General features: G+C 46.1%; 3 protein-coding genes, 1 long non-coding RNA gene and 1 pseudogene across 5 annotated transcripts; 1 reads left to right on the forward strand and 4 right to left on the reverse strand.

Annotated features, from left to right (window-relative positions):
• Positions 1–2,299: 2,299 nt before the first annotated feature.
• LOC101074839 (alpha-(1,3)-fucosyltransferase 9) lies at positions 2,300–12,021 on the reverse strand. Of its 2 annotated transcripts, XR_003887189.1 has the most exons (3): positions 11,923–12,021; positions 10,240–11,799; positions 2,300–2,326 (listed from the first exon to the last, which is right to left on the reverse strand). XR_003887189.1 is itself a non-coding variant. In XM_003979525.3 (2 exons), exon 2 carries the CDS (start codon positions 11,789–11,791, stop codon positions 10,703–10,705), a length of 1,089 nt encoding a protein of 362 aa, XP_003979574.2. In that variant the 5' UTR covers positions 11,792–11,799; positions 11,923–12,021; the 3' UTR covers positions 10,172–10,702. The 2 variants fall into 2 exon arrangements, 1 of the variants encoding a protein (XP_003979574.2); XM_003979525.3 differs by lacking the exon at positions 2,300–2,326 and having other exon boundaries at positions 10,172–11,799.
• Positions 2,742–4,052, reverse strand: LOC115248255 (alpha-(1,3)-fucosyltransferase 9-like; annotated as a pseudogene).
• On the reverse strand, positions 6,199–8,445 carry LOC115248253 (protein prune homolog 2-like). Its single transcript, XM_029831849.1, has 4 exons — positions 8,372–8,445; positions 8,119–8,205; positions 6,780–6,878; positions 6,199–6,229 (listed from the first exon to the last, which is right to left on the reverse strand). Exons 1-4 carry the CDS (start codon positions 8,443–8,445, stop codon positions 6,199–6,201), a joined length of 291 nt encoding a protein of 96 aa, XP_029687709.1.
• A 2,140-nt stretch (positions 12,022–14,161) lies between the features above and the next one.
• LOC115248256 (uncharacterized) lies at positions 14,162–15,200 on the reverse strand. Its single transcript, XR_003887190.1, has 2 exons — positions 15,054–15,200; positions 14,162–14,799 (listed from the first exon to the last, which is right to left on the reverse strand). It is a non-coding gene; the product is annotated as an uncharacterized lncRNA (long non-coding RNA).
• Positions 15,201–16,241: 1,041 nt separating this feature from the next.
• LOC115248254 (uncharacterized) lies at positions 16,242–24,186 on the forward strand. The gene is made up of 5 exons (XM_029831850.1): positions 16,242–16,257; positions 16,601–17,842; positions 17,917–20,171; positions 20,260–20,625; positions 23,984–24,186. The coding sequence occupies exons 3-4, from the start codon at positions 18,336–18,338 to the stop codon at positions 20,323–20,325; spliced, it is 1,902 nt and encodes a 633-aa protein (XP_029687710.1). The 5' UTR covers positions 16,242–16,257; positions 16,601–17,842; positions 17,917–18,335; the 3' UTR covers positions 20,326–20,625; positions 23,984–24,186.
• The last annotated feature ends 1,569 nt before the right edge of the window (positions 24,187–25,755 follow it).

The raw sequence follows: 25,755 nt of genomic DNA on the forward strand, positions 1-25,755 counted from the left end.
GTCACTCGGTGCCACAGGATGGGTCTTCTTTGGCACCGGGACCAGGCAGGATGTCTTCCAGAGCACTGGGATCCTCTGAAGATGAAGGCTCTGGTTGAACAGGTGCTGCAGTATCCCACACAGCTGCCTGGAGCAGTTCCTCAGCACTCGTGGGCTGATGCCGTCCGGTCCGGCAGCCTTTCTCTGGTTGAGCCTCTCCAGCTCTCTCCTCACCTGGCCAGACGTGAAGGACAGTCCTGTCGGGGGGATGGGTGACATGCTGGGATCCATGTAGGGTGTCAGCAGGGGGGAGGGGGAAGAAGTTGGCAGAGGTGTTAGGGGCTCTGGGAGGTGTGAAGGGGACCCATTGTTATCCAGAGGAATATTGGGACAGCTGGGGGAGGGGGAGCTAGAGTCAAACCTGTTGAAGAACTGGTTCAACTCATTGGCTTGGTCCACGTTCCCATCAGCTGAGCGTATTCCTTTCTTCTGGAAGCCAGTGATCGTCCTCATCCCACTCCAAACATCCCTGGTCTGGTTCCTCTCCAGTCTCTCCTCCAGCTTCTTCCTGTAGGCGTCCTTGCTCTCCTTCAGACTGCGTTTCAGTTCCTTCTGTACACTCCTGAGCTCAGCCGGGTCCCCCAGCAGTGAAGGCCCTCTTCTTCTTATTCAAAAGGGCCTTCAGGTCACTTGTCACCCATGGTTCGTTGTTTGGGTAACAGCGTACCTTCTTGGTGGGGACGGAGTTCTCAGTGCAGAACTTGATGTAGTCCGAAACACAGTCTGTCAGTCCATCCAGGTCCTCACCATGTGGTTCACAGAGAGCAGACCAGTTGGTGGTCTCCAGGGCATCCCGCAGACAGTCCACGGCACCATCAGACCATTTCATAACAGTCCTCACAGTGACTGGTTGCTGCTGAACCACAGGTGTGTATGATGGGGAGAGCAGCACGAGATTGTGGTCAGACTTGCCTAGCGGAGGGAGTGCAGTGGAAGTGTATGCTCTGGTGACATTAGCATACAGTAGATCCAAAGTCTTCCTGTCTCTCGTGCTGCACTGGACATACTGGTGGAATGTAGGGAGAGTGGACTTAAGGGAGGCATGATTGAAGTCCCCTGTGATGAGGATAAAGGCTCCGGGATGTTTAGTCTGCAGGTCAGCCGTGACAGAGTGGATGACGTCACAGGCCGAGTCCGCTTTACCGGTCGGGGGAATATAAACGGTGATGGCGATGACGTTAGTAAACTCCCGTGGCAAATAGTATGGACGGAGTCCGATAGCAATAAGTTCCACGTCGGGACTGCACACGCGCTCCTTGACGTGAATATGCTCCGGGTTGCACCACCTGTTGCTAACGAACACGGCCAGTCCCCCTCCTTTCTTCTTACCGGCCGCGGTGGTGTCTCGGTCCGCTCGCACAGTGGTGAAACCAGCGATCGTCACATTAGAGTCCGGTATCAGTCCATGGAGCCACGTCTCCGTGAAACACATGATACTGGCCTCTCTGTACTCCCGCTGGGTCCGTGTGAGCGCCTCCAGCTCGTCCATCTTATTCGCCAGGGACCTGACATTCCCCGTTATGACCACGGGGACGCAGGGTTTAAAACGTCGCCTCTTCATCCTCTGTTAACTCCAGCCTTAGTCCCTCGTTGTTTCCTCCTCACCTCCTTAGGGATTTGGGGCTTCTCTCGACCACAAAGGGATGGTGGTCTTAGAGCCATAGCTGGTCGCGTTGTTATAGACAATACCGCTCCGCTTCTCGGCACAGCTGATGGGGGCCGCGAATAACCCAAGCACCGCAAAACAGCAGAAAAAAGTATTCGAGCCTCCAAACATGGTGTCTGAATACTCCAGTTGAAAATGGAAAGAAAGAAGAAAATCCAAATAGAAAAGATGTAAACAAGTATAGAAAACACTACGAAAGTTTAAAAAGAACAATTAAGTTTTAGGGAGCTGCTACTACTGGCTGCCGCCTGAGACAGCCGCCATTTTAGCCATGTTTTAGGGAGCTGCTACTACTGGCTGCCGCCTGAGACAGCGCCATTTTAGCCATCTACCCCAACCTAACCTGAGAATCTACCACCTAAACCTGAGAATCTACCCACCTACCTGAGAATCTACCCACCTAAACCTGAGAATCTACCCACCTAACCTGAGAATCTACCCACCTAAACCTGAGAATCTACCCACCTAAACCTGAGAATCTACCCACCTAAACCTGAGATCTACCCACCTAAACCTGAGAATCTACCCACCTAAACCTGAGAATCTACCCAGCTACCTGAGAATCTACACACCTAAACCTGAGAATCTACGCAGCTAAACCTGAGAATCTACCCACCTAACCTGAGAATCTTACGCAGCTAAACCTGAGAATCTACCCACCTAAACCTGAGAATCTACCCACCTAAACCTGAGAATCTACCCAGCTAAACCTGTACTTCACTTGGTCACTGATACAGTGGGACTGGACTGTTCACGAACAGTCGGGAACATTTGCATCAAACCACAGAGCCTAAATAGAAAAACAAAAACCAGCAAAACCTTCTTCATAGGGCCAGAATGAATGCATATAAACACAAAGCAGACAATGAAACCCCCCCCCCAACAGGCTCAGGAAAGAGGAAAACGTTCCTATCAACAGTCCTGGGTCAGAGCCGGGCCCTCATTATGAAGTGAGAGAGGGGAAGAGAATGTGGTGTTTTTTTTAATTTAGTAAAAAACAAAATATTCTTCTTAAGTGCAGCTACACACGTGTGTGTGTGTGTGTGTGTGTGTGTTGTGCGTGCGCGTGTTTACGTCGCCACTAAAAACCACTTGTACAGGTCAGGGACGTATCTGAAGACCCTGCTCACGCTCAGGTGGTGGCAGGCCTGGCAGATGGGGTGCAGGAACCCGGTACTTTTCGTCAGCAAACGGGGTCCCGATGGTGTAAAACTTCCGCCAGTCGAAGTAGAATCTCAGGTAGGCCTCCTCGTCCTGGTCGAGGCTCTGGAGGTGCGCGGCCAGGGCAGCGGAATCGGCAAAATCGTTCACGTGAATGAAGGAAGAACCCGGGACAAAACTCTCGTAGTTTCTCCTCGGGGGGCCCAGGGCCACCGGGACGGTCCCGAGGGCCAGAGGCGTGTGTGAACTTCTCGGTGATGTAATCTCTGTGAATGGAGCTCTCCAAGGACAGGTAGAACTTGCAGCTTTTGGATGGTGGACAGGTAGTCCTCGCCCTCCATCTTGTCGATGAGGTCCACCGCGATGTGCTTGAGGAGGTCCACGTAGGCGTTGTAGGTCTGATTGAAGGTGTTGGTCATCTCTTTGCTGTCCACGATCCAGCAGACCAAACGCCGCTTCGGAGGAGGCGTGAAGCCTTTTTCCGGGGTTTTCCTGGCGGAGACCTTCCACCGTACCTGGATGTCGGCGTCCTTCCTGTAAGTCATGGTCAGATTGAAAAGCGCTTGTATGCCCGGGATCTGCTGGGAGACCAAGGGGGGTCTGGGTTGAACCAGATCCACCTCTGAGTTCTGGTGCGGGAGGTGGGCAGGTTGGACAGGTCCTGGCTGATTGCTTTGTGATATAACAAAACCCCGTCCACTTCGGAGGCCAACGATTTATCATCCGACAGCTGGCAGTCGCCAATCCCCAGGAGCGTCTTGCAATCCTGCAGATCGAACTTTTTGTTCTCGGGCCAGAACCAGACGAGCAACACGGGTTTTTTCCGGCGGGTCTTTGCCGACGCGTTCCCCGACTTCTCAATCTCTGACCACTCGACCGGGTAAGGATGACATTTGGGTAAGGGGGACGACTTGAAGTACATTAATAACAGAACCGTGAGTGCGGACAGGATGAGGATCACCAGCGTCAGATTTCGCAACACGCCCGTGCTGAGGACGGTCATGATGGACCCTAGAAACAGGAATAGTCGCTTTAGCCACCGGAAACACATCCATGCTGCGGCCTCGAGCCGCCTCCCCAAAGCCCATTTTAATAAAACTAAGCGTTAAAACTTCGACAGGATAAAGAACTTTACCTCCGTTTTGGGGCCGCCAGCCTCTTCCTCACCTGTCCTTCGATGCGCGCTGCCGTAACGCCTGAGCGAAGCCCCGCCCCTTTGTGGCTCGGGCAGCCCAGCCACATGACGTCACTCGAAGAAACTTGAAGAAAAGTCATTGTTCGCACACTGTTACAATAGTGCACGTTAGATACTTTATTCTCAGACTAGAAAACAGAATTGCGTTATGAGGAGTCAGTAGCGTGTGTGTGTGTTTTTAAAAATAATGAGCAACACAACAGCATCCTGTCATTGCATTTCAGACAGGTGCAACATGACCTGCATGACATACTGTCAAACAGGTTTTCCGGGTTGTGTTTGGTGAAGCAAGTTAATCAACACCAGACAGCCATCTTACCTTTTTCTGAATATGCCCTGAGGCGGCACCATCTACACTTACTAAATAATGGGTGCCGCAGGGCTGTGAGGTTATAAACGTGGCGTCTGTGGTCGCTCCTTCCACATGGATCTGTTATAGCTGCAAACAATAGCTGCAATAATGCAATTATAGCTGTAATAATGCAGGTTTCACCTGCACGATACAGACCAACACTCTTGAGGCATCAGGTAGAGGATCACTAGAAATAGAAAAGTCTGGACAAACCAGGAACCCCCTCACCACCCACAGACAGCACGGACAACACACAATTCACCCACGAACAAGAACCAACCGCATCAAAGCATTCCTGGACATGAACCTTCACCACAGAGAAGAAAGTAGCATCCAGATCACAAACCCACTCAAGAGGAGTACCCCCTCTGGACCTCAGCACACCGACTTCCAGTGGTCAGAACTCTTTAGAACCGGACCAGCACCATAACCAACAATGAGGACAGACAGGAGAAGCAAAACCAAGTACAACACTCTCCCACGATCTGTGATAGCGCAATGTAAAGGGTGGCAAGAACAAGCCAAGCAGGAAGAAGAAAGAGGAAAAGAAACAAAAATAAAAACAGAACAGAACGGAGACTCAGTTAGCTCTGAGATGTGCCTGGGGGGGGGGGGGGGGGGGGGTGGTGGGGGTGGGGGTAATGGACCGATGCAATGCAGGTTGAGAAAATACCAAAACAGTAGCAGAACCACACACACAACTCTGAAAACGCCCAAAGGCCCGTGAACACCGGTCCCGGTAAGGCAGCCTCATTTACAAACGCCACGAAAAGGATCTACAATGGAGAAACTGGAAGACCACAGGCACAAACCTTTTGAAAGCTCCCCTCAGCCATCTTTAGACGCTTGAAACACTGAGTCCGCAGAGACGGAGATCTTTGTAAGAAATATTTGAAATAAAGCAGAAGGTATTTGATCTCCTCACAGGTCCAGCAATCAATCCAGTTTCTCAATCAATCAATCAATCAATCAATCAATCAATCAATCAATCCTTGTTACTTATTTAGCTTAATCATCTCAGAGGCTTTACTTTCTTACTTTTACTTGAGTAGAAAAGTTGAATCAGTACATTGACTTTGATCAGAGTATTTTTTTTGGCATCCACACATTTACTGAAGGACAGAATGTGACGCCAGTGCTGCTGTGTTGCATCAAATGAGCGCGTTCCACTCAGGTGTCTCCATCACAGGGCAACATCTGGGCACATCTGCCAGCATGCACAGCTGCTGGTGCCACATAAAATAAAGGAGAGAAAATGAGAGAGAAAAGGGAAAAGCTGATGCCGTACATGGTCTCACAACCAGGCACACACACACACACACGCACACACCACACACACACACACACACACACACACACACACACACACACACACAAAAACAACCACATTGGGACTCTTTGAATGGGCAGTTTTGAATAGAATCTCCTTTTAATGAAGTACTTGGGCATATTTTACAATAAAGGAATCCCACCTCAGGCCAAAAGGGATACAAATGTAAGTTTAAAAAGTAGACTAACTCCTGCGCTGTGGTCATTCGGTATTATCACACACACACACACACGGAAAACTCAACTCATAACTGGGTCGTGCTACACTGGATATACAAATTAGCAAGTTTTTTTTTGCGGCGCTGAGGGAGAAGAAAAGACCAAAACTCCAGCATGGTGACACCCTCTGCTCGATGCCTGGCTCCCCGTTTCCACGTAGTCACACCTTGCTGCACAATTTACATCTGCTTAACACATAAGTACAATAGTGTGTAGGTGTGGGCGGCACGCTGGCTGTCAAAGATCCCAGGTTCTCTTCTTGTCAACTCTGGGTTGGAGAGAAGATAGGAGAGAGGTGGGCAAGGATCAGCAAAGGTCAACTGCGGCTCTTTTTTCTCTGTTTTCTCATTTTGTTCCCCACACACAGATTTGTATTTGTTCTGATTTCAGTTTGGCACACAGATCCTGGGTGCATACCTCTTCGATATAAACCCACATTAAGCAAACCAGTGCGGACAGGTTAGACAGCTTCTTCTGTGGGAAACATCCAGGTGTCTGGTTTGTACAGGAAGGAATTTTTACCTGCTGTATTTAACAGGGTGATTGCGCCCTGAGAGCCTGAGACACAGCCAATCAGCTTAACGGGTTACCGGCAGAATGCAAATAATTACATTTGAAATTAAATTTGTGCTGAACTTTGTGCTTTAAATCGGAGCGACAGATTTGGAAGGCAGCTCCATCTACACCTGCTTCTCAAACAAGCTTTAATGCTGCTCTGATGTGACACCTTTCACTCTGTTGTAAAATAAATGACAGCGGTTTGTTGTCATAGCATACATGTTTCATTCTGTCTTTATAGCAAACACAGACTGACTGACCGGATGATGCTGGCTGGAATGTTGACATACTCCATCGGAATGATCCGTCCCAGCTCCTGGAGGCTGTTCACATATTTGATCTTACTGCTGAACTTTGTGCTGAAGAAAAACACAAAAGCGTCACGTCACGTATGTAAAATGTGCCGTCACAAAGTTGCTACAAACTCAGGTGAACTGTCAGGTGAGCTGCTCCAACATTACCGACGTACATTTCAGAGTATGGGTGGAACATTTCCTCTAAATGTTTCATTTCAGTTTTAATAAATCCATTTTTTGAATCACCAAAATTGCTTTCTTTAACACTCTGAAGTTCAAAATCTTGATCTTTATTTTCTTGTGAAATGTTTCCATATTTTGGTAATGATTGCCACTCTGAGGAAGGGACGTGGAGTTTACGGATTTACGAGGAAGTAAACCTTATAAGTTATAAGCAGTCACGTGCGGTGAGGTTCATGGCTGGTGAGGCACTGACTCCTCAAGAGTCAGATTTATGATTGTAAGAACTGAAAAAAGCATCTTATTTCACCATTTTTCCAACAGCATACAACTACTGATAATGCTTCATATCCCATCAGCATTCCTCTTTCAATTACACTCACAAACCAACACAAACATATAGACAGGAACATATTTGTCCTATAAAGAACTTTCTTTTATAGCTATGGATAGAGCACCCACCTTGTGTTTTAAGAAATTCATATAAACTGTAAACAAACTAAAGTGCAGAAATGTTTGCAGCACGAATTTAATTTGTTATTTTTCAAACTTTAAATTCTGGTGCTTCAATAAATTTTAATAAAGTTTGCCTATTAAAATGAGCCAGCGCTGCAGCAAGAAAGCACCTGCCAACCTGCGTACGCCCCCTTGAGGTGAGCCAGAGTACTGCCTGCCTCACCTGCTGACTTTTCTCTGCACTTTATTGTGCGATCAGCAGGAAAAGTTCTCTCACACATGCATAAAGACATTACATAGACTGCAGAAAGTCATGGTGTATAACGACTATTTCTGTAAAGTTCATATTAGCGATATGCTGAGGAACAAAAACTGGCACACCTCATGCAACCCAGTTTGTATTGGATCATGCAGTCAGACGTGAGGCACAATTCGCCCCTGCCTCACCCGCGGTTTCTGCCCTGGATTTGATCGGAAAAAACTCAAATTCAGCAATTTTTACTCAATAAAATGGCAGAAATGTGTAGTCATACTCCAAATGCATTTTTAACACATATCAGTGGAAAATAATAATATTTATTTATGTACACTTGTTCTTTCTTTGGTCAGCATGACCGCACGTCAGTGGTTATAAGGAACGTTAAAAGTTAAAAAAGCTGGCTGGAACCTTATGAAGGGCCTTGTGATCCCCAGCAAAGTCCGTATAAACCAGGAAGGATGGACAATGATGAACATTTTAAGGTTTTTCTTCAGCCTGCGGGAAAAGAGGAGAATCAAAGAAGAATTAAAACAAACATAAAACACACAATCGTCCCAGAAAAACATAAATGTTGTTTACGTTCAGAGCCTGACTGCTGCCTCTTAGTAGCAAAGAGGAATGCAGAAGAACAGGCCTTGATGGCAGCATGTGTGAATATTACCTTCGATCAATCATCTGATAGCACTTTTTCATCCATGAAAATCCTGGTAGTCTCCTGCGTGGTGTGGGCGCCATTCAGGTACACAATCATATAATCTTCTGCCACCATTAACTCCAAGGTGTTTATGACGTACCTGCATAAACCAGGGTAAATCACACTCTCTCTGCTCACAATTTGAAAACAGCCGTTTGTGTCACTGTAACATAATTCCATGCCCCCGTTGAGCTCAATCTGTTTACTATTGAGCTTCACTCTTGGACACTTTTGGTGTCTGACACCAAAGAAACAAAGAAAAACACAACTGGCAAAAACAGACCAAATGAACGTTGTTGGAGGATACTGCTCCATGTGGCGTCTACTTACAGAAAAAGGTTTTCCATGACATAACTGTAATTGTCACAGTTGCTGTCTGGCAGGAAAGCATGCTGAAAACACAATGATGGCGTTTCGCTCGGCCTAAAGCCTGTAAACGAGAGAGAAAACACTGAAAACGCACCACATAAACCCAGGCGGACCCTTGACTGTGAGCACCGCACGCATCCAGTAGAGGGCAGACTTGCCCTCTACTGGATGCGTCAAGTTCAATAACATGGTGTCTGCCAAACAAATACTCAAGAAATAGAAATGTTTGCATTAGTTTGGCTCATCCTGCTCATGTGTCGACTCTGCAGCCCGGCTATGCATACATGCCAACACCCAATCCTATATGAACACTGACAAAGACTGCTCACAATAAGTCAGGCAAACTTGTTGATCCAGTAAAAGTTGACTGACTGCTAGATGACCGTGTTGGTACCTGCTCCACCTAATCACAGCTGCAGTCTTGGAAGGTTTTTGATGGTACTTTGATACGATGTATGCTAAAGGACGAGGGCGTTTGTATACATTTGGGGCTTTTCACTCTCTTAGGACCCAAAATGTGAATCCAGGGTTCCATTTGCTGCCTTCGGCTTCTTAACAGAAAGATCACAACATGTGAAAGTCAGTGGTGTACTGTTCTTTTATCACTGAACCCCCTCTAAGCTCGTGTCTTATCACCACCATGGTTTTACTTATTTCAAATTATAAATTGTCTCTAGTTCTTGTATTTCATGTATTTCATGCAGCCAATGAGTCAAAAATAAAGAAGATCCACAGAACAAAAACCTTGTTGTGAATCAAAACCCAAAAATCAGTCAACTGGCTGCACCGCCTCCGGTCCCCAAGGTACCTGAACGCTCACCGGCCACTGTACCTCTCCAGGCTTCGGACTTCCAGCATCTTCAGATTAAGACACGAGGCACCGGAGGCCGAGCAGACAACTTATCTTTGCAAAATGTGTCATTCAACAGTCAGCTGCCAGATGATAACTGAATAAGAACATTCAATGAAAGAAACACAGCAGGACGTACTTACACGGATCATAGCTGTGATGATTAAAGTTGCCGATTTTGGATGAATATATGAGGAGCAGCAGCAACAACAACAAACGGAATTTAAAGCTGAAATTTTTGTCGTTCTGAACCTAAAATGCACGAATAATTACTAAAAAAAAAAAATCAATCCATTTGTTTCTTCTATTTAACTCTTTTTAATGACCTAGTTGCAAAGAAACACAACAAAACAGATTTTCTATTGAGTACACAAAAAAATAATTGTGTGTTATTATTTAATTGTGTGTTAATCATGAGGAGTCAGGGTCAAACACATGCCACCACTTATACATCACCAACATAACATATCCCACTTATATTTCAAACTACCAAAAATAATATACACACCCTGCACAGCTGGAGTGAAGGGCAAAATATCCAACGCCTGTATGCAGCAAAATCATTATAGAACATTTCAATCTGTAACGCAAAGTAGCTGTTTAGTGGCACCTTAACCTGGGAATCTACCCACCTTAACCTGAGAATCTACCCACCTTAACCTGAGAATCTACCCACCTTAACCTGAGAATCTACCCACCTAAACCTGAGAATCTACCCACCTAAACCTGAGAATCTACCCACCTAAACCTGAGAATCTACCCACCTAAACCTGAGAATCTACCCACCACAGAGCTAAATAGAAAAACCAGCAAAACCTTCTTTATAGGGCCAGAATGAATGCATAAACACAAAAGCAGACAATTAACCCCCCCCCCCCCCCAACAGGCTCAGGAAAGAGGAAAACGTTCCTATCAACAGTCCTGGGTCAGAGCCGGGCCTCATTATGAAGTGAGAGTGGGAAAGAGAATGTGGTGGTTTTTTTAATTTAGTAAAAATTTCTTCTTAAGTGCAGCTACACACGTGTCTGTGTGTGTGTGTGTGTGTGTGTGTGTGTGTGTGTGTGCATGCGTGCGCGTGTTTACGTCGCCACTAAAAACCACTTGTACAGGTCAGGGACGTATCTGAAGACCCTGCTCACGCTCAGGTGGTGGCAGGCCTGGCAGATGGGGTGCAGGAACCGGTACTTTTCGTCAGCAAACGGGGTCCCGATGGTGTAAAACTTCCGCCAGTCGAAGTATCTCAGGTAGGCCTCCTCGTCCTGGTCGAGGCTCTGGAGGTGCGCGGCCAGGGCAGCGGAATCGGCAAAATCGTTCACGTGAATGAAGGAAGAACCCGGGACAAAACTCTCGTAGTTTCTCCTCGGGGGGCCCAGGGCCACCGGGACGGTCCCGAGGGCCAGAGGCGTGGTGAACTTCTCGGTGATGTAATCTCTGTGAATGGAGCTCTCCAAGGACAGGTAGAACTTGCAGCTTTTGATGGTGGACAGGTAGTCCTCGCCCTCCATCTTGTCGATGAGGTCCACCGCGATGTGCTTGAGGAGGTCCACGTAGGCGTTGTAGGTCTGATTGAAGGTGTTGGTCATCTCTTTGCTGTCCACGATCCAGCAGACCAAACGCCGCTTCGGAGGAGGCGTGAAGCCTTTTTCCGGGGTTTTCCTGGCGGAGACCTTCCACCGTACCTGGATGTCGGCGTCCTTCCTGTAAGTCATGGTCAGATTGAAAAGCGCTTTTATGCCCGGGATCTGCTGGGAGACCAAGGGGGGGTCTGGGTTGAACCAGATCCACCTCTGAGTTCTGGTGCGGGAGGTGGGCAGGTTGGACAGGTCCTGGCTGATTGCTTTGTGATATATCAAAACCCCGTCCACTTCGGAGGCCAACGATTTATCATCCGACAGCTGGCAGTCGCCAATCCCCAGGAGCGTCTTGCAATCCTGCAGATCGAACTTTTTGTTCTCGGGCCAGAACCAGACGAGCAACACGGGTTTTTTCTGGCGGGTCTTTGCCGACGCGTTCCCCGACTTCTCAGTCTCTGACCACTCGACCGGGTAAGGATGACATTTGGGTAAGGGGGACGACTTGAAGTACATTAATAACAGAACCGTGAGTGCGGACAGGATGAGGATCACCAGCGTCAGATTTCGCAACACGCCCGTGCTGAGGACGGTCATGATGGACCCTAGAAACAGGAATAGTCGCTTTAGCCACCGGAAAACACATCCATGCTGCGGGCTCGAGCCGCCTCCCAAAGCCATTTTAATAAAACTAAGCGTTAAACTTCGACAGGGATAAAGAACTTTACCTCAGTTTTGGGGCCGCCAGCCTCTCCCTCACCTGTCCTTCGATGCGCGCTGCCGTAACGCCTGAGCGAAGCCCCGCCCCTTTGTGGCTCGGGCAGCCCAGCCACATGACGTCACTCGAAAGAAACTCGAAGAGCGTTGTGAGGAGTCACTAGCGTGTGTGTGTGTGTGTGTTTGTGTGTTTTAAAAAAAGGACATAATGAGCAACACAACAATATTCTGTAGTTGCAGGTGCAGACAAGTGCAACATGACATTGCATGACATTCTGTCAAACAGATTTTCCGGGCATGTTCATTGTTGGATTGATATATGACATGCGCCACTGCCAATCCGCCTGTTCTCTGAATGAAGACTTTTTAAAAATGTATTTCACAAATAGAGCCAATTCAAGATACAAATATTACAGTGCTCCGGGTCGGTTCATAACCCTACAATAACAGAGTCAATTGCCAGGGCATGAAGTCTGACAACCTAACTATCCCTCGACCCAGTCTTTCATAGAAACCCATATGTAAAGTATTGATGTGAAGAGAATTGTCTTTATTTTATTATCATGTGTTGTACCATATGTTTCTGTTTTCCGTTAGAAGCACTTTAGAAGTTAGGAATGGTAGAATGTTTAGTAAGTGGAATAAAGATCAAGTCAGTTGACCCTTCCTTGACATGAATGTTGTTTAGACAGTTGGAGGCAGGAGGAGACAGTCAGACGGAAAGTGTTAAACCCCCATCGTAAAACGTGACAGAATAGTTTACTGGTGTTGATAGGTTCCTCTGCAAGAAGGTGAACTTTGAACTGGCCATTTGGGAGACAACGGAGAACAAGGACTGTGTAAGCATCCAATGGGCCTGGAAGAAGAAGACGAGGTCATCCAAGAAGAAGGACTGGATTGGACTGAATTAGCATCAATAATTTACATATGTGTTTCTATGAAAGACTGGGCCAAGGGATAGTTAGGTTGTCAGACTTCATGCCCTGGCAATTGACTCTGTTATTGTAGGGTTATGAAATGTCCCAGGGCTCTGTAATATTTGTATCTTGAATTGGTTCTATTGTTAAATACATTTTGAAATTGGCATTATTCATCTTGAAGTCTTCATTCAAAGAACACACGGATTGGCAGTGACACACGAGAGCTATTGCAATCCAACAGATGCTAATTCAGTCCAATCCAGTCCTTCTTCTTCGAACTGGACCGATGCGATGCAGGTTGAGAAAAATACCAACACAGTAGCAGAACCACACACACAACTCTGAAAACGCCCAAAGACCCGTTAACACCGGTCCGGTAAGGCAGCCTCATTTACAAATGCCCACGCCACTAGAAGGACCTACAATGGAGAAACTGGAAGACCACAGGCACAAACCTTTTGAAAGCTCCCCTCAGCCATCTTTAGACGCTTGAAACACTGAGTCCGCAGAGACGGAGATCTTTGTAAGAAATATTTGAAATAAAGCAGAAGGTATTTGATCTCCTCACAGGTCCAGCAATGAGTGTTGACACCAAGCAAACCCATTGCTTTATAAAATAAGACAGGGATTAAAAGGCACTAAATCTTGTTTTGACTAATACTGTGATAAACCCACACAAAGGTGGGATGTCCAAACGCTTCAGGGCTGCACTTCATGGCCTCAAAGCATGTGGAGAAGCAAGACGATCCACATTTGTGGCTGAGGTCAAGAAGACTCTTTAAGGGCTGTTGGCAGCTCCAAGCTGGATTATTCTGTCTGAACTTTAGTCTTTTTTGAGATGATCAGAGGATGTGTTGTTTCTCAATCAATCAATCAATCAATCAATCAATCAATCAATCAATCAATCAATCAATCAATCAATCAATCAATCAATCAATCAATCAATCCTTGTTACTTATTTAGCTTAATCATCTCAGAGGCTTTACTTTCTTACTTTTACTTGAGTAGAAAAGTTGAATCAGTACATTGACTTTGATCAGAGTATTTTTTTTGGCATCCACACATTTACTGAAGGACAGAATGTGACGCCAGTGCTGCTGTGTTGCATCAAATGAGCGCGTTCCACTCAGGTGTCTCCATCACAGGGCAACATCTGGGCACATCTGCCAGCATGCACAGCTGCTGGTGCCACATAAAATAAAGGAGAGAAAATGAGAGAGAAAAGGGAAAAGCTGATGCCGTACATGGTCTCACAACCAGGCACACACACACACACACGCACACACACACACACACACACACACACACAAAAACAACCACATTGGGACTCTTTGAATGGGCAGTTTTGAATAGAATCTCCTTTTAATGAAGTACTTGGCATATTTTACAATAAAGGAATCCCACCTCAGGCCAAAAGGGATACAAATGTAAGTTTAAAAAGTAGACTAACTCCTGCGCTGTGGTCATTCGGTATTATCACACACACACACGGAAAACTCGACTCATAACTGGGTCGTGCTACACTGGATATACAAATTAGCAAGTTTTTTTTGCGGCGCTGAGGGAGAAGAAAAGACCAAGCAAGCGTTCTGGTGTGTTAGACGACGGGGGGATGACACCACTGCCTTTCCTTTGTGTGAATAAAAAAACTGAATTAAGTTGAACTCCAAGAATAAAAGAGAGCAGACTGACTGACATACATCAGTATAGTTTAAAGCACATTCGACCTTGTAACAGCCAGTTCCAAATGCCCACACCACTAAGCCAGTTATGTTGTCAGTGCAGTTTTATTTTCCTCGCTGAACAACTCCAGCATGGTGACACCCTCTGCTCGATGCCTGGCTCCCCGTTTCCACGTAGTCACACCCTGCTGCACAATTTACATCTGCTTAACACATAAGTACAATAGTGTGTAGGTGTGGGCGGCACGCTGGCTGTCAAAGATCCCAGGTCTTCTTCTTGTCAACTCTGGGTTGGAGAGAAGATAGGAGAGAGGTGGGCAAGGATCAGCAAAGGTCAACTGCGGCTCTTTTTTCTCTGTTTTCTTATTTTGTTCCCCACACACAGATTTCTATTTGTTCTGATTTCAGTTTGGCACACAGATCCTGGGTGCATACCTCTTCGATATAAACCCACATTAAGCAAACCAGTGCGACAGGTTAGACAGCTGTCTTCTGTTGGAAACATCCAGGTGTCTGGTTTGTACAGGAAGGAATTTTTACCTGCTGTCTTTAACAGGGTGATTGCGCCCTGAGAGCCTGAGACACAGCCAATCAGCTTAACGGGTTACCGGCAGAATGCTGAACTTTGTGCTGAAGAAAAACACAAAAGCGTCACGTCAAGTATGTAAAATGTGCCGTCACAAAGTTGCTACAAACTCAGGTGAACTGTCAGGTGAGCTGCTCCAACATTACCGACGTACATTTCAGAGTATGGGTGGAAGATTTCCTCTAAATGTTTCATTTCAGTTTTAATAAATCCATTTTTTTGAATCACCAAAATTGCTTTTCTTTTAACACTCTGAAGTTCAAAATCTTGATCTTTAATTTTTTGTGAAATGTTTCCATATTTTGGTAATGATGCCACTCTGAGGAAGGGACGTGGAGTTTACGGATTTACGAGGAAGTAACCTTATAAGTTATAAGCAGTCACGTGCGGTGAGGTTCATGGCTGGTGAGGCACTGACTCCTCAAGAGTCAGATTTATAATTGTAAGAACTGAAAAAAGCATCTTATTTCTCCAACAGCATACAACTACTGATAATGCTTCATATCCCATCAGCATTCCTCTTTCAATTACACTCACAAACCAACACAAACATATAGACAGGAACATATTTGTCCTATAAAGAACTTTCTTTTATAGCTATGGATAGAGCACCCACCTTGTGTTTTAAGAAATTCATATAAACTGTAAACAAATTAAAGTGCAGAAATGTTTGCAGCACGAATTGAATTTTTGTTATTTTTCAAACTTTAAATTCTGGTGCTTCAATAAATTTTAATAAAGTTTGCCTATTAAAATGAGCCAGCGCTGCAGCAAGAAAGCACCTGCCAACCTGCGTACGCCCCCTTGAGGTGAGCCAGAGTACTGCCTGCCTCACCTGCTGACTTTTCTCTGCACTTTATTGTGCGATCAGCAGGAAAAGTTCTCTCACACATGCATAAAAGACATTACATAGACTGCAGAAAGTCATGGTGTATAACTGTAACAGGGACATATAATATTGTATTATAATTACACAAAATTGTTCTTTTTGTTTACTATTGTTGAACATACCTGGTGTTTGTTTTACTGTGCTGTCTTGGTCCTCCAGCCACTTCGTCTGTATTTTATTTCTTCTTCGTGTGTCCCCCTTGGTGCACCTGTATAAATTCGAGGGTCGCGACTCCCTCTTCCCTTTTGCAATTCTCGTGTTGGGAAGAGGTCAGTCATCTTTTGTAATCCCTTGTTTTAATTGTCTTTTTGTTATTATTTTGTCTTAAGTTGTCACTCTTATAACACTACAGTTCTAGTCAAGTTTATATTGAGCTCTGATGTTGCTCCAATGTAGTGTTTTATTGATGTGAACAGGTGCGATGGTGCTAACTCCATGTTGTCTTCCTTGTAGTTTGGGCTGGATCAGCAAATAGCAGCACATGTTAATTTTGCTGTTTTATTTTTGACCAGGTATGTTTTTCTTGCCCTTTTGCAATTCTCGTGTTGGGAAGAGTTTGGGCTGGATCAGCAAATAGCGGCACATGTTAATTTTGCTGTTTATTTTGTCCAGATTAAACGGAGAGTGCCTCCAAAAGTTCAACTGTGTCCCGTGGCTACTCTACGCACCACAACCACAAAAATAACACAACGCAGACATACACCGGTCACACTTGGTGCCGTTTGACCCGTGCCATCGCCATTCATCGCCAGTCTTTTCGTCCCCCGGGCTCCTGCCGCGCCCTCGGCTTCTCCGCTCTTCACCTTCGGCGCGCTGTGGTCTTGTGACGTCACCGCATCGCCGAGGAGTGCTGCTCTCAGGACTGTCTGCCAGGTTTTGGGCTTGCAGTGCGGAGTTAGGGTTTAATGACTGTCTTATTGTATTACATGACTGCGTGAGGTGAATTTGCTTTTATTTTTGAAAAAAGAAACAACAAGATGTTTAACCCTAATCCACCTTGTATTGGTAGAGGCATGGTTTTGAATGCTGGTGTTGATAAGGTACACCCTGTTAGTAATAACACTATGTTAAGCCCACCGATTGCCACTTCTACACCTATTGCTAGTGCACACTCAGAACCCACACGTGTTGTCACACATGATGCGCTCAGTGGCATAATAACTGATTTGGCAAAACAAATTGGGGATAGTATCGCAAACAGTCTGAATACAATGCACAAACATCAGCCCTGCCACACCCAGCTGCCTGCTACTGACAGTGTGTCCCCCAGTCGCCTGGAGGCTTCACAGCTCAAAGTAGTGGTGCAGTCTGAAGCCAAAGCCCCACCGTTCTTCAGGGGCAACCACACTGATACATTTTCCATTCAAGAGTGGGAGGGGATGATGAAGTGTTACCTGTCCAGAACAAGCTGTGAGACATCTGAGCAGAAATATGAACTGATCATGTCCCGATTGACAGGCAAAGCTCGGGATGTGGTTAAGGTGTCACTCCGCTGCCGCCCTGACCTGAGTGAGGGTGGGTTGATTACTGCTGTATTTGACATCCTAAAACGAAACTTCAGTGCAGTCACATGCTCCAACATGCCAATGAGAGACTTTTATAGCACAATACCAAGGAGTGGTGAGGATGCCATGGACTATTGGATTCGTCTTAATAAGTCTATTGATGCTGTGGATGAGTGCCTCAGGAGGCGTGGGAAACATGTGGACGACCCCACCGCTGAGGTTGTGATGATGTTCATAAGTCATTGTCCTGACCCTGCTCTTTCTCTGTCATTTCAAATTAAGCCCCCTGAAGAGTGGACAGCTGCCGAGGTCCAGCGCCGCTTGGACAGTCATGTGGGACAGATGAAAGGTGTTGCGGCTAATACGCACTTGGTGACCAATGCCTTGTCGGCTCAAGCTCCTGTTTATTCCTGCGATCTTCAGGACTCTGCTGAACTGATTCCCTTTTGTCCACCCAAAGCCACTTATGAGTCCCCACAGCCGCTGTCAGGATCAGGAGGCCAGCCACACACTTCAGCCAGCGCCACACCAGAACCTGTGACTCAGCAAATGGTGGCTATGTTTGACAAGGTTCTTTCCCTGTGCACTGCCTCGGTGACTAATAGCGGGCAGAGGGCAGGTCGCGGTCAATTTCCTCAGCGTCCCCAAGGCAGAGCGTGCCAGGTTTGTGGTTCTAGCGAACACACCACTCATTCACACTGTAGGTTGCACAGACTATGTCTTAACTGTTTTGGACCTGGTCATATGAGAAATGAATGTGCACAGAAGACCAGGCTCCCGTCAGCCACTGCTCCATCTACTGGTAATTTAAACTAGTTGGCCTGTGTGATAAGAGGGGCAGCATGGGCAGTGTTATAGATACCCTCACCAATCCTCCTGATCCTCACTCTGTGTATGTTGACTGTTGCTACTCTGAAGACAAGACTGTCATTGTGGTTGGGTCTCAAAGAATTGAGGGAGCTAGTGAACTGTTTTATACTCCTGTGTCAGTGAGCAATCGAATGTCTTTGAGAGGGATGCTAGATTCAGGAAGCATGTCATGTACGCTTAGTGAATCAGCAGAGGCCAAGTTAAGAGCGGCTGGTGTTGTCTTAATTCCACAACCTGTCCCCGAGCAGGTGGTTCTCATTGGTTGTGGTGGTCTTGTTACTCAACCTAAATGTATCTATGATTTGGACATTGAGATTTATGGCTGGAAGTTTGTGGTGCCAACGTTTCTGGTGCCTGGGCAGAGGGATGAGTTTATTGTTGGCACTAATGTGATCCGTCCTGTTGTCCAGAAGATGAAATCTGAGGAGAAATATTGGGAGATGCTATCCTCACGTACATCCGATCCTGACTGTGAGCTGTTTCTCCAGTTACTGAGTTGCTCTTCCCGGTGGTTGGGCCCAGAGGTTCCTGATAAGGTGGGAACAGTGAGATTACAACAGGCTGTGACGTTGCTTCCCCAGAAGGAATACATTGTTTGGGGGAAGCTGCCAGCATCTGCTCCTGTGTCCCCTGGCAGCACAGTCATTGTAGAGCCTACATCCGCACGCTCTACACCCAAGAACATCATGGTTGGTCGAATTGTTGCGCCAATGTGGGGTGATCGCTGGGTCCCCATGAAGATCCTCAATCCCACACAGACTGCTGTTACTTTACGGCGTAATGCAAAGCTAGCTGACGTGTTCCCCTGTGTTGCCATGGAAGACTTTCCTGTTGCCCAGGGTCTTTGTAAAACCCAGTTGGGTTCATCGCCTGTTCTCACTGGCCACCAGAGTGGCCCAAGTGACCCTGTGCAGCTGTTGAAGGATTGTGGTCTCGGTGACATTGACATGGGGGGCTGTGAAGTGTCAGATGAGTGGAAGGGCAGGCTTGCCGATCTGTTGTTGGCCTTTCAGGATGTGTTCTCTAGAGATGGTCTGGATTGTGGGGAGGCAAAGGAGTTTGTTCATCGGATTCACCTTGCTGACGACCGTCCCTTTCGGCTGCCGTTCCGCAGAGTTCCACCTGCTCATTATCAGAAGTTGAGAGAAGTTCTGTCTGAAATGGAAATGAGGGGCATAATCAGCAAATCCATCAGTGAATATGCCTCTCCCCTGGTGTTGGTGTGGAAGAAGTCAGGGGATTTGCGAATATGTACTGACTTTCGTTGGCTTAATGCTAGGTCTGTGAAAGACGCCCATCCACTGCCACACCAGTCGGACTGCCTTGCTGCCCTTGGGGGTAACGCCTTCTTCAGCACTATGGATCTGACCTCAGGGTTCTACAACATCCCTCTCCATCAGTCTGACAGGCATTACACAGCCTTTACTACACCTCTTGGCCTTTATGAATACAACCGCCTGCCCCAGGGCCTCTGCAACAGTCCAGCCTCCTTTATGCGGATGATGCTTAGCATATTCGGTGACCTCAACTTCTCAAACCTTCTGTGTTACCTTGATGACTTGTTGGTGTTTGCACCTTCTGTAGAGGAGTCTTTAAGCCGCCTCAGTGTTGTCTTCTCCCGGTTGAGATCTAGTAACTTGAAGCTTTCTCAGAAGAAGTGTCATTTTCTCAGAAGGTCAGTTAAATTTCTGGGTCATGTTGTGAGCGCTGACGGTGTTTCTGTGGATCAGGAGAAGGTGAGCGCCATCTCTGGGTTTAGGAGGGAGGACTTGATGGAATCTGATGGCTGTACTCCGTCCCAGCAGAAGGTCAGATCTTTTCTCGGAATGGTCCTGTTTTATCAGCATTTCATTCCTGCATGTTCCCGTATTGCCAAGCCTCTCTATGCCTTAACAGCTGGCCAGAAGCGGAGGACTAAAGGTGGTCAGGGCCGATGTAAACCTGGAACATACAGACAGTTAACACCTCAGGATTGGTCCCCTGAGTGTGATGGAGCCTTTGAACAACTAAAAACTGCGCTCCTCGATTGTGTGGTTCTGGCTCACCCGGATTTTGATAGACCTTTTATCCTCTCCACTGATGCTTCCACTGACGGGCTTGGAGCTGTTCTTTCTCAGGTGCCGGCAGGTGAGGAGAGGGCAAGACCGGTTGCGTTTGCTAGCAAGTCCCTAAGCCGCAGCCAGGCTAAGTACCCTGCTCACAGACTTGAGTTTCTGGCTCTCAAGTGGGCAGCTTGTGACAAGTTCAGTCATTGGCTCAAAGGTAGAGGTAAGATCGGGCCTAAAAAATCCAGCCCGACCCGACCCAGGCCCGCGGGCATTAAAGCCCGACCCAGCCCAAGCCCGACCAATTTACTTGATTTGCAGGCCCGAGCCCGAAGCAAACCCGAAATTTAAATTTATCCCATAGTATTTTGGGCAGAAAAAACGCAAGATCTTTTAAGGTTAAAATAATCTACATATTTTTATGATCATGATAAATGAATGGAACACAGAATAAGAGGCCAGACAAAGAGAGTGAAAGAGAAATCTTGATGCGCACTCGCTTAATTACGCGGAGAAATACTGCAGCCCACTAGGCTTTAAATAGAATAACGCAAATCAAATAAATGGTAAAAGATATATGAAATTGTTATTTCTATAGTTTTGTTTCAACGAAATTTAAAATAAAAGCTTTAATTTTCTCTATCTTTAATTTGGTCTGAAAATGGAAAAGCTAATGAAATGATCGAAGAGCAAGAATACAGAAATACAATAAATCCACATAAATATACTAGATAAATTAATAAAGAATAACATTCTTTATTTTAATGATTTGCATTGGAACACACAAAAAACAACCTGCTTTAAGAAGCATTGAAACAAAATAAATAGGAACATTTTCAGGAACACGCTTTTAGAATAAAGAAAATCCCACTAACATAAGAACAGACCTGCTGTAAAGAGTAATCTAACATAATATATAAATAAGCAAGCTAAATAAAATACAACATTACTAATTTGAATAAATAAGAACAAAAATAATTTGTTTAGATTATTAAAAAATAAAGAGCCAAACAGTGCGTAAATGCGTAAAAATAAGCCTACTAATAATCACGAATAAGTCAAACAAGGAGAAAAACACGAAAACACTATCATGTTTAAATAAAAATACAAAAAATTTCAAACATGAACAAACAAATAAACGTTCCAAAATGTGCAAAACATAAATACAATTAAAGCGTTTGAGCTGCTGCCTGGCCTTGACTATAGTCTGCAAATTGCGGTCTTGTGTCCTGGTCTTTATTCCTGTGAAATAAGGGAAATAATTAAAGCCTCAGACAATAATTAAAATGATGATTTGAACAACAGTATATTACTTACGTTGTTTATATTTTGTGGTCGTCATGTAAGAACAAGATTGCGTCCACTGTACCAGGTTTCAGTGAAGTTCTCCGCTGATCTATCGTGCGGCCAGCTGCACTAAAAACACGCTCACTGCTGCTGCTGCTTGCGGGTATGCACAACACGGATCTTGCTAACTTGGCAAGTTTAGGGTATATACTGGAGTTTATTCTCCACCAGCCAAGCAAATCTCGGTCATCAGCCATGGCATGCTTTTGACTAATGTACAGGTTAACCTCATCTTGAACAGGAACATCATCGTCATCATCCTCGTTTTCCCATTCACCGAAAAAAGAAGTCCTTTTTCGTTTTGCTGCAGGTGGAGAAAGGGTGCTGGTGTGCGCCTCGTCCTCCTCGTTTTCCAAAGTTGTAGCGGTGGCTTCTCCTCCTTCATCTTCTTCTTCCAGGAGTGTGCGGACATGTGCATGCACCTCTGACACCTCTGTCGGTGTCATCATTTTGAGTTTGTTGAAGTTAGGCCACAGGAACAGTGCAACTTTGTGCAACATATGTATTTTGACTTATTGTTTTAAAAGTTCAGAATGCCTTTGGCGCAAAAACGCCTGCTGAGGGTTATCCGTAGAAATGGGTTGACAGTGCTTTTTTAACTTCTCATTCCAGAGGCAAACTAGATTCAGTGTGGTATATTTATCTCCTTCCAGTTCTCGTTGTGCTGCATAGAAAGGCTCTAGAAAGGAGATCAAAAAATCTAACAGATCCGGCGCAATGTTATCCATGCGAACCTCTTCTGCGCGTGACTGTAGCTTCTCGTACAACTCATTATATATCTCTCGCACAGACTTGAGCGTCAAGTGAACCGTGCTGAATCTTGTTTCACCCATCTGAAGCACTGTTTTTGATAGTTGTGCTGCCAAACCAGATTGCTTGATGAAACGGACAACACTCTTGGCTGCAGTAATTGTTTCTCCAATGTCCGGCGCGTCTGCAGACAGTGCGTCCTTGTCCAGGCCATGCCGAAGTACAGTGTTGATCACGTGGTCAAGGCACGAGAGGCGCTTGTAAGGCTCCAAAGCTTTCACGATGTTACTGCCCTGATCTGTAACCCACACTATTCTGGATAAAGATGAAGGTTCCAAACCAAATCTATTCACCAGAAGCCGGACCAGTTCTCTTCTTATGTTCTTCCCCGTTTTGGCGTCTTCTACTGGAAATACAGCAGTGGTGAGGGTTTTTCCAACCAACCTGAAGTCCGTTTCAGTAAAGTGACAAGTTATTGCAATATAACTCATCCTTCTGTAATCGTCCGTCCACATATCGGTACTCATGGCAACGTCACAGCCACCTGCTAGAGCTTTCTTTACCCGCTCAATTAAAAAGTTCCTTTTTACCTCAGCCTTCTCGGCGCATGCTTTTGACACTGTGGTGTAATGGGGGAGGACCGAGTCGACAGGTACGCGCCCAAAAGTTGACCCAATATTGATCAATTCTTGGGCCAGACTTTTAAAACCTTCGCCACTGACTACTGAAAATGGTCTAAGGTCCTGACAGCAAAAGTCCACGCACTTGTCTGTAATGGCCTGCTTAGCGCGAAGAGGGGCGGTCTTTGGGATAAATGATAATATAGATGTTTGATGATCATCAATTTTGCGAGTACAGTTGTTTAAGTGCCTGCTCAGCGTCGAGGTGCCAGTCTTTTTGCTCTCATATGAAAGCAAAGCACCGCATTGACCACATTCAGCGAAGCCAACAGAAGCTTCTGTATCATTTTTTACGATCAATTTGAAGCTTTTCCACACTTCACTCTTACCAGCGGTGCGTGTTTGCCTTTTCAGTTCTCCTGTCTTAAGTTTATCCTTGACCTCTTGCTGCTCCATATCTGGGATGGTCAAAATAGATGTAAACTTGCGGATGCGGAGGGAAGATTACATTCACGACATACTAACGTTTTGGCAAAACGTATGCAAAGCGGCTTTGCGCACGTTTCCCAAAGCGTGCTCTGGCTCTACACTTCCTGTTTAGTAGTAGTTATATAGCAATTACCTTACAGCGCCTTCTCTGTTTTATCCAAATTATTTATTTATAATAAGTATTCCTTAGTTTAGTATCCACACATCGTTTTAGTGTATATTTTTATAAACAAATATTTATTAAAAAAAAGTCAGCGAGAGAGAAGTTGATTGACATTTTACGCATTTTAAGCCCGACCCGAATTTCGGGTTGGGTCGGGCTCGGACTCGGACTCGGGCTCGGTCTTAAGATCTTACCTCTACTCAAAGGCCATCAGTTCACAGTCTGGACTGATAATAACCCGCTCACGTACATCTTGACCAAGCCGAAACTGGACGCCTGTGAACAGCGGTGGGTCTCCAAACTGGCTCCGTACAACTTTGACATTAAGTATGTCCCTGGCAGGCTGAACGTTGTTGCGGATGCCCTTAGTCGACGGCCTTTTGTCAAACCGTTAGCCGAGCGTCTCCTTTCTGAGCCTTACATTGATCTGTTGAAACAGGCTTGTGAAGTGAGGGAGGAGTCCGTGCAGGATGCTTTTCATCTGACCTGCCAACCTCAGTCATTGGTCGGTCCTGCTTTTTCTACTGCAGTCAATGTCTCCATGTCTGAGGACGAAGTCTCCACCGTCCTGTCAGCCTCCAATGACTGGGAGGTCGCGTCCAGACATCGTGCTGTTTCTTTGGCTGACCATTTAAGTGCGCTTGTTGGTCCTGAGCCTTGCCTGTCGTCAGCGTTGTCCAAACATGAGCTCCAGTCCCACCAGGAGAGTGATGTTGTTGTTTCCAGGGTTGCCTTCTTTGTGAACCGGAAAATCAGGCCTTCCAGACGTGAGCGTGCCCATGAAAATCAGCAGGTCCTAAGAATTTTGAAGCAATGGGAAAGGCTGGCAGTTATTGAAGGAATTCTGTATCGCGTCACTAAGGACCCTTTGACCAGGCACAAGCGCTTCCAGTTTGTTGTTCCAGAGTCCCTCAAGTCATCTGTGCTCTCTGGCATCCATGACAACGCAGGTCACCAAGGGCAGCCACGCACTTTGTCACTGGCACGTCAGCGGTTCTTTTGGTATGAGATGGAAAAGGATGTCCGCAACTATGTAAGACAATGTCCACGGTGTGTTCTCAGTAAGACTCCAGAACCATCCGCCAGAGCCCCACTGGAGAACATAAAGACCAGTGTGCCACTGGAGTTGGTCTGCATTGACTTTTGGTCTGCGGAGGACAACAACAATAAATCGGTTGATGTCCTTGTTGTCACTGACCATTTTACTAAATTGGCACATGCATTCCCTTGCCGCGACCAAACTGCAAAGAATGTGGCTAAGAAGCTTTGGGATGGATTCTTCTGCATTTATGGCTTTCCTCAGCGTATCCATTCCGACCAAGGTGCTACCTTTGAGAGTGAGTTGGTGGCAGAGTTGCTAGAAATGGGTGGCATCATCAAATCTCATACCACACCGTACCACCCCATGGGCAATGGCATCACTGAGCGGTTTAACAGAACGTTGGGGAACATGTTGAGATCTTTGCCCCCAAGGACGAAGCAGAGGTGGCCGCAGATGATCCAGTCTTTGACATTTGTATATAATTGCACAGCTCATGAAACAACAGGCTTTGCGCCCTTTTATCTGATGTTTGGGAGGGTTCCCCGGTTACCAATCGATCTCCTCTTCATGAACGTTCTCCATGATGACTCTGTATGCGATTACAATACCTATGTCAAGTCACTTAGGGAAGATCTTCGGTCCGCCATGATCTTGGCTCAAGGAAACAGCGCTGTTGAACAGAACCACCAGTCGGACCAGTACAATAAGCGGGTCAGGGGCTTGCCTCTTTCTGTTGGGGACAGAGTACTGTTGGCAAATAAAGGAGTTAAAGGAAAAAGGAAGCTGTCTGACAAGTGGGAGGCAGTTGTTATGATGTTGTTGCTTCTAAGCCAGACCTCCACATATACAAAATCCGAGACCAAGCAGGTAATGAAAAAACTGTGCATCGCAACTTACTGCTTCAGGTCAACTTCTTGCCGCTGGATGTTTCGCTGG

This window comes from Takifugu rubripes, unplaced genomic scaffold (genome assembly GCF_901000725.2).
Source record: "Takifugu rubripes unplaced genomic scaffold, fTakRub1.2, whole genome shotgun sequence".
Taxonomy (NCBI): domain Eukaryota; kingdom Metazoa; phylum Chordata; class Actinopteri; order Tetraodontiformes; family Tetraodontidae; genus Takifugu; species Takifugu rubripes.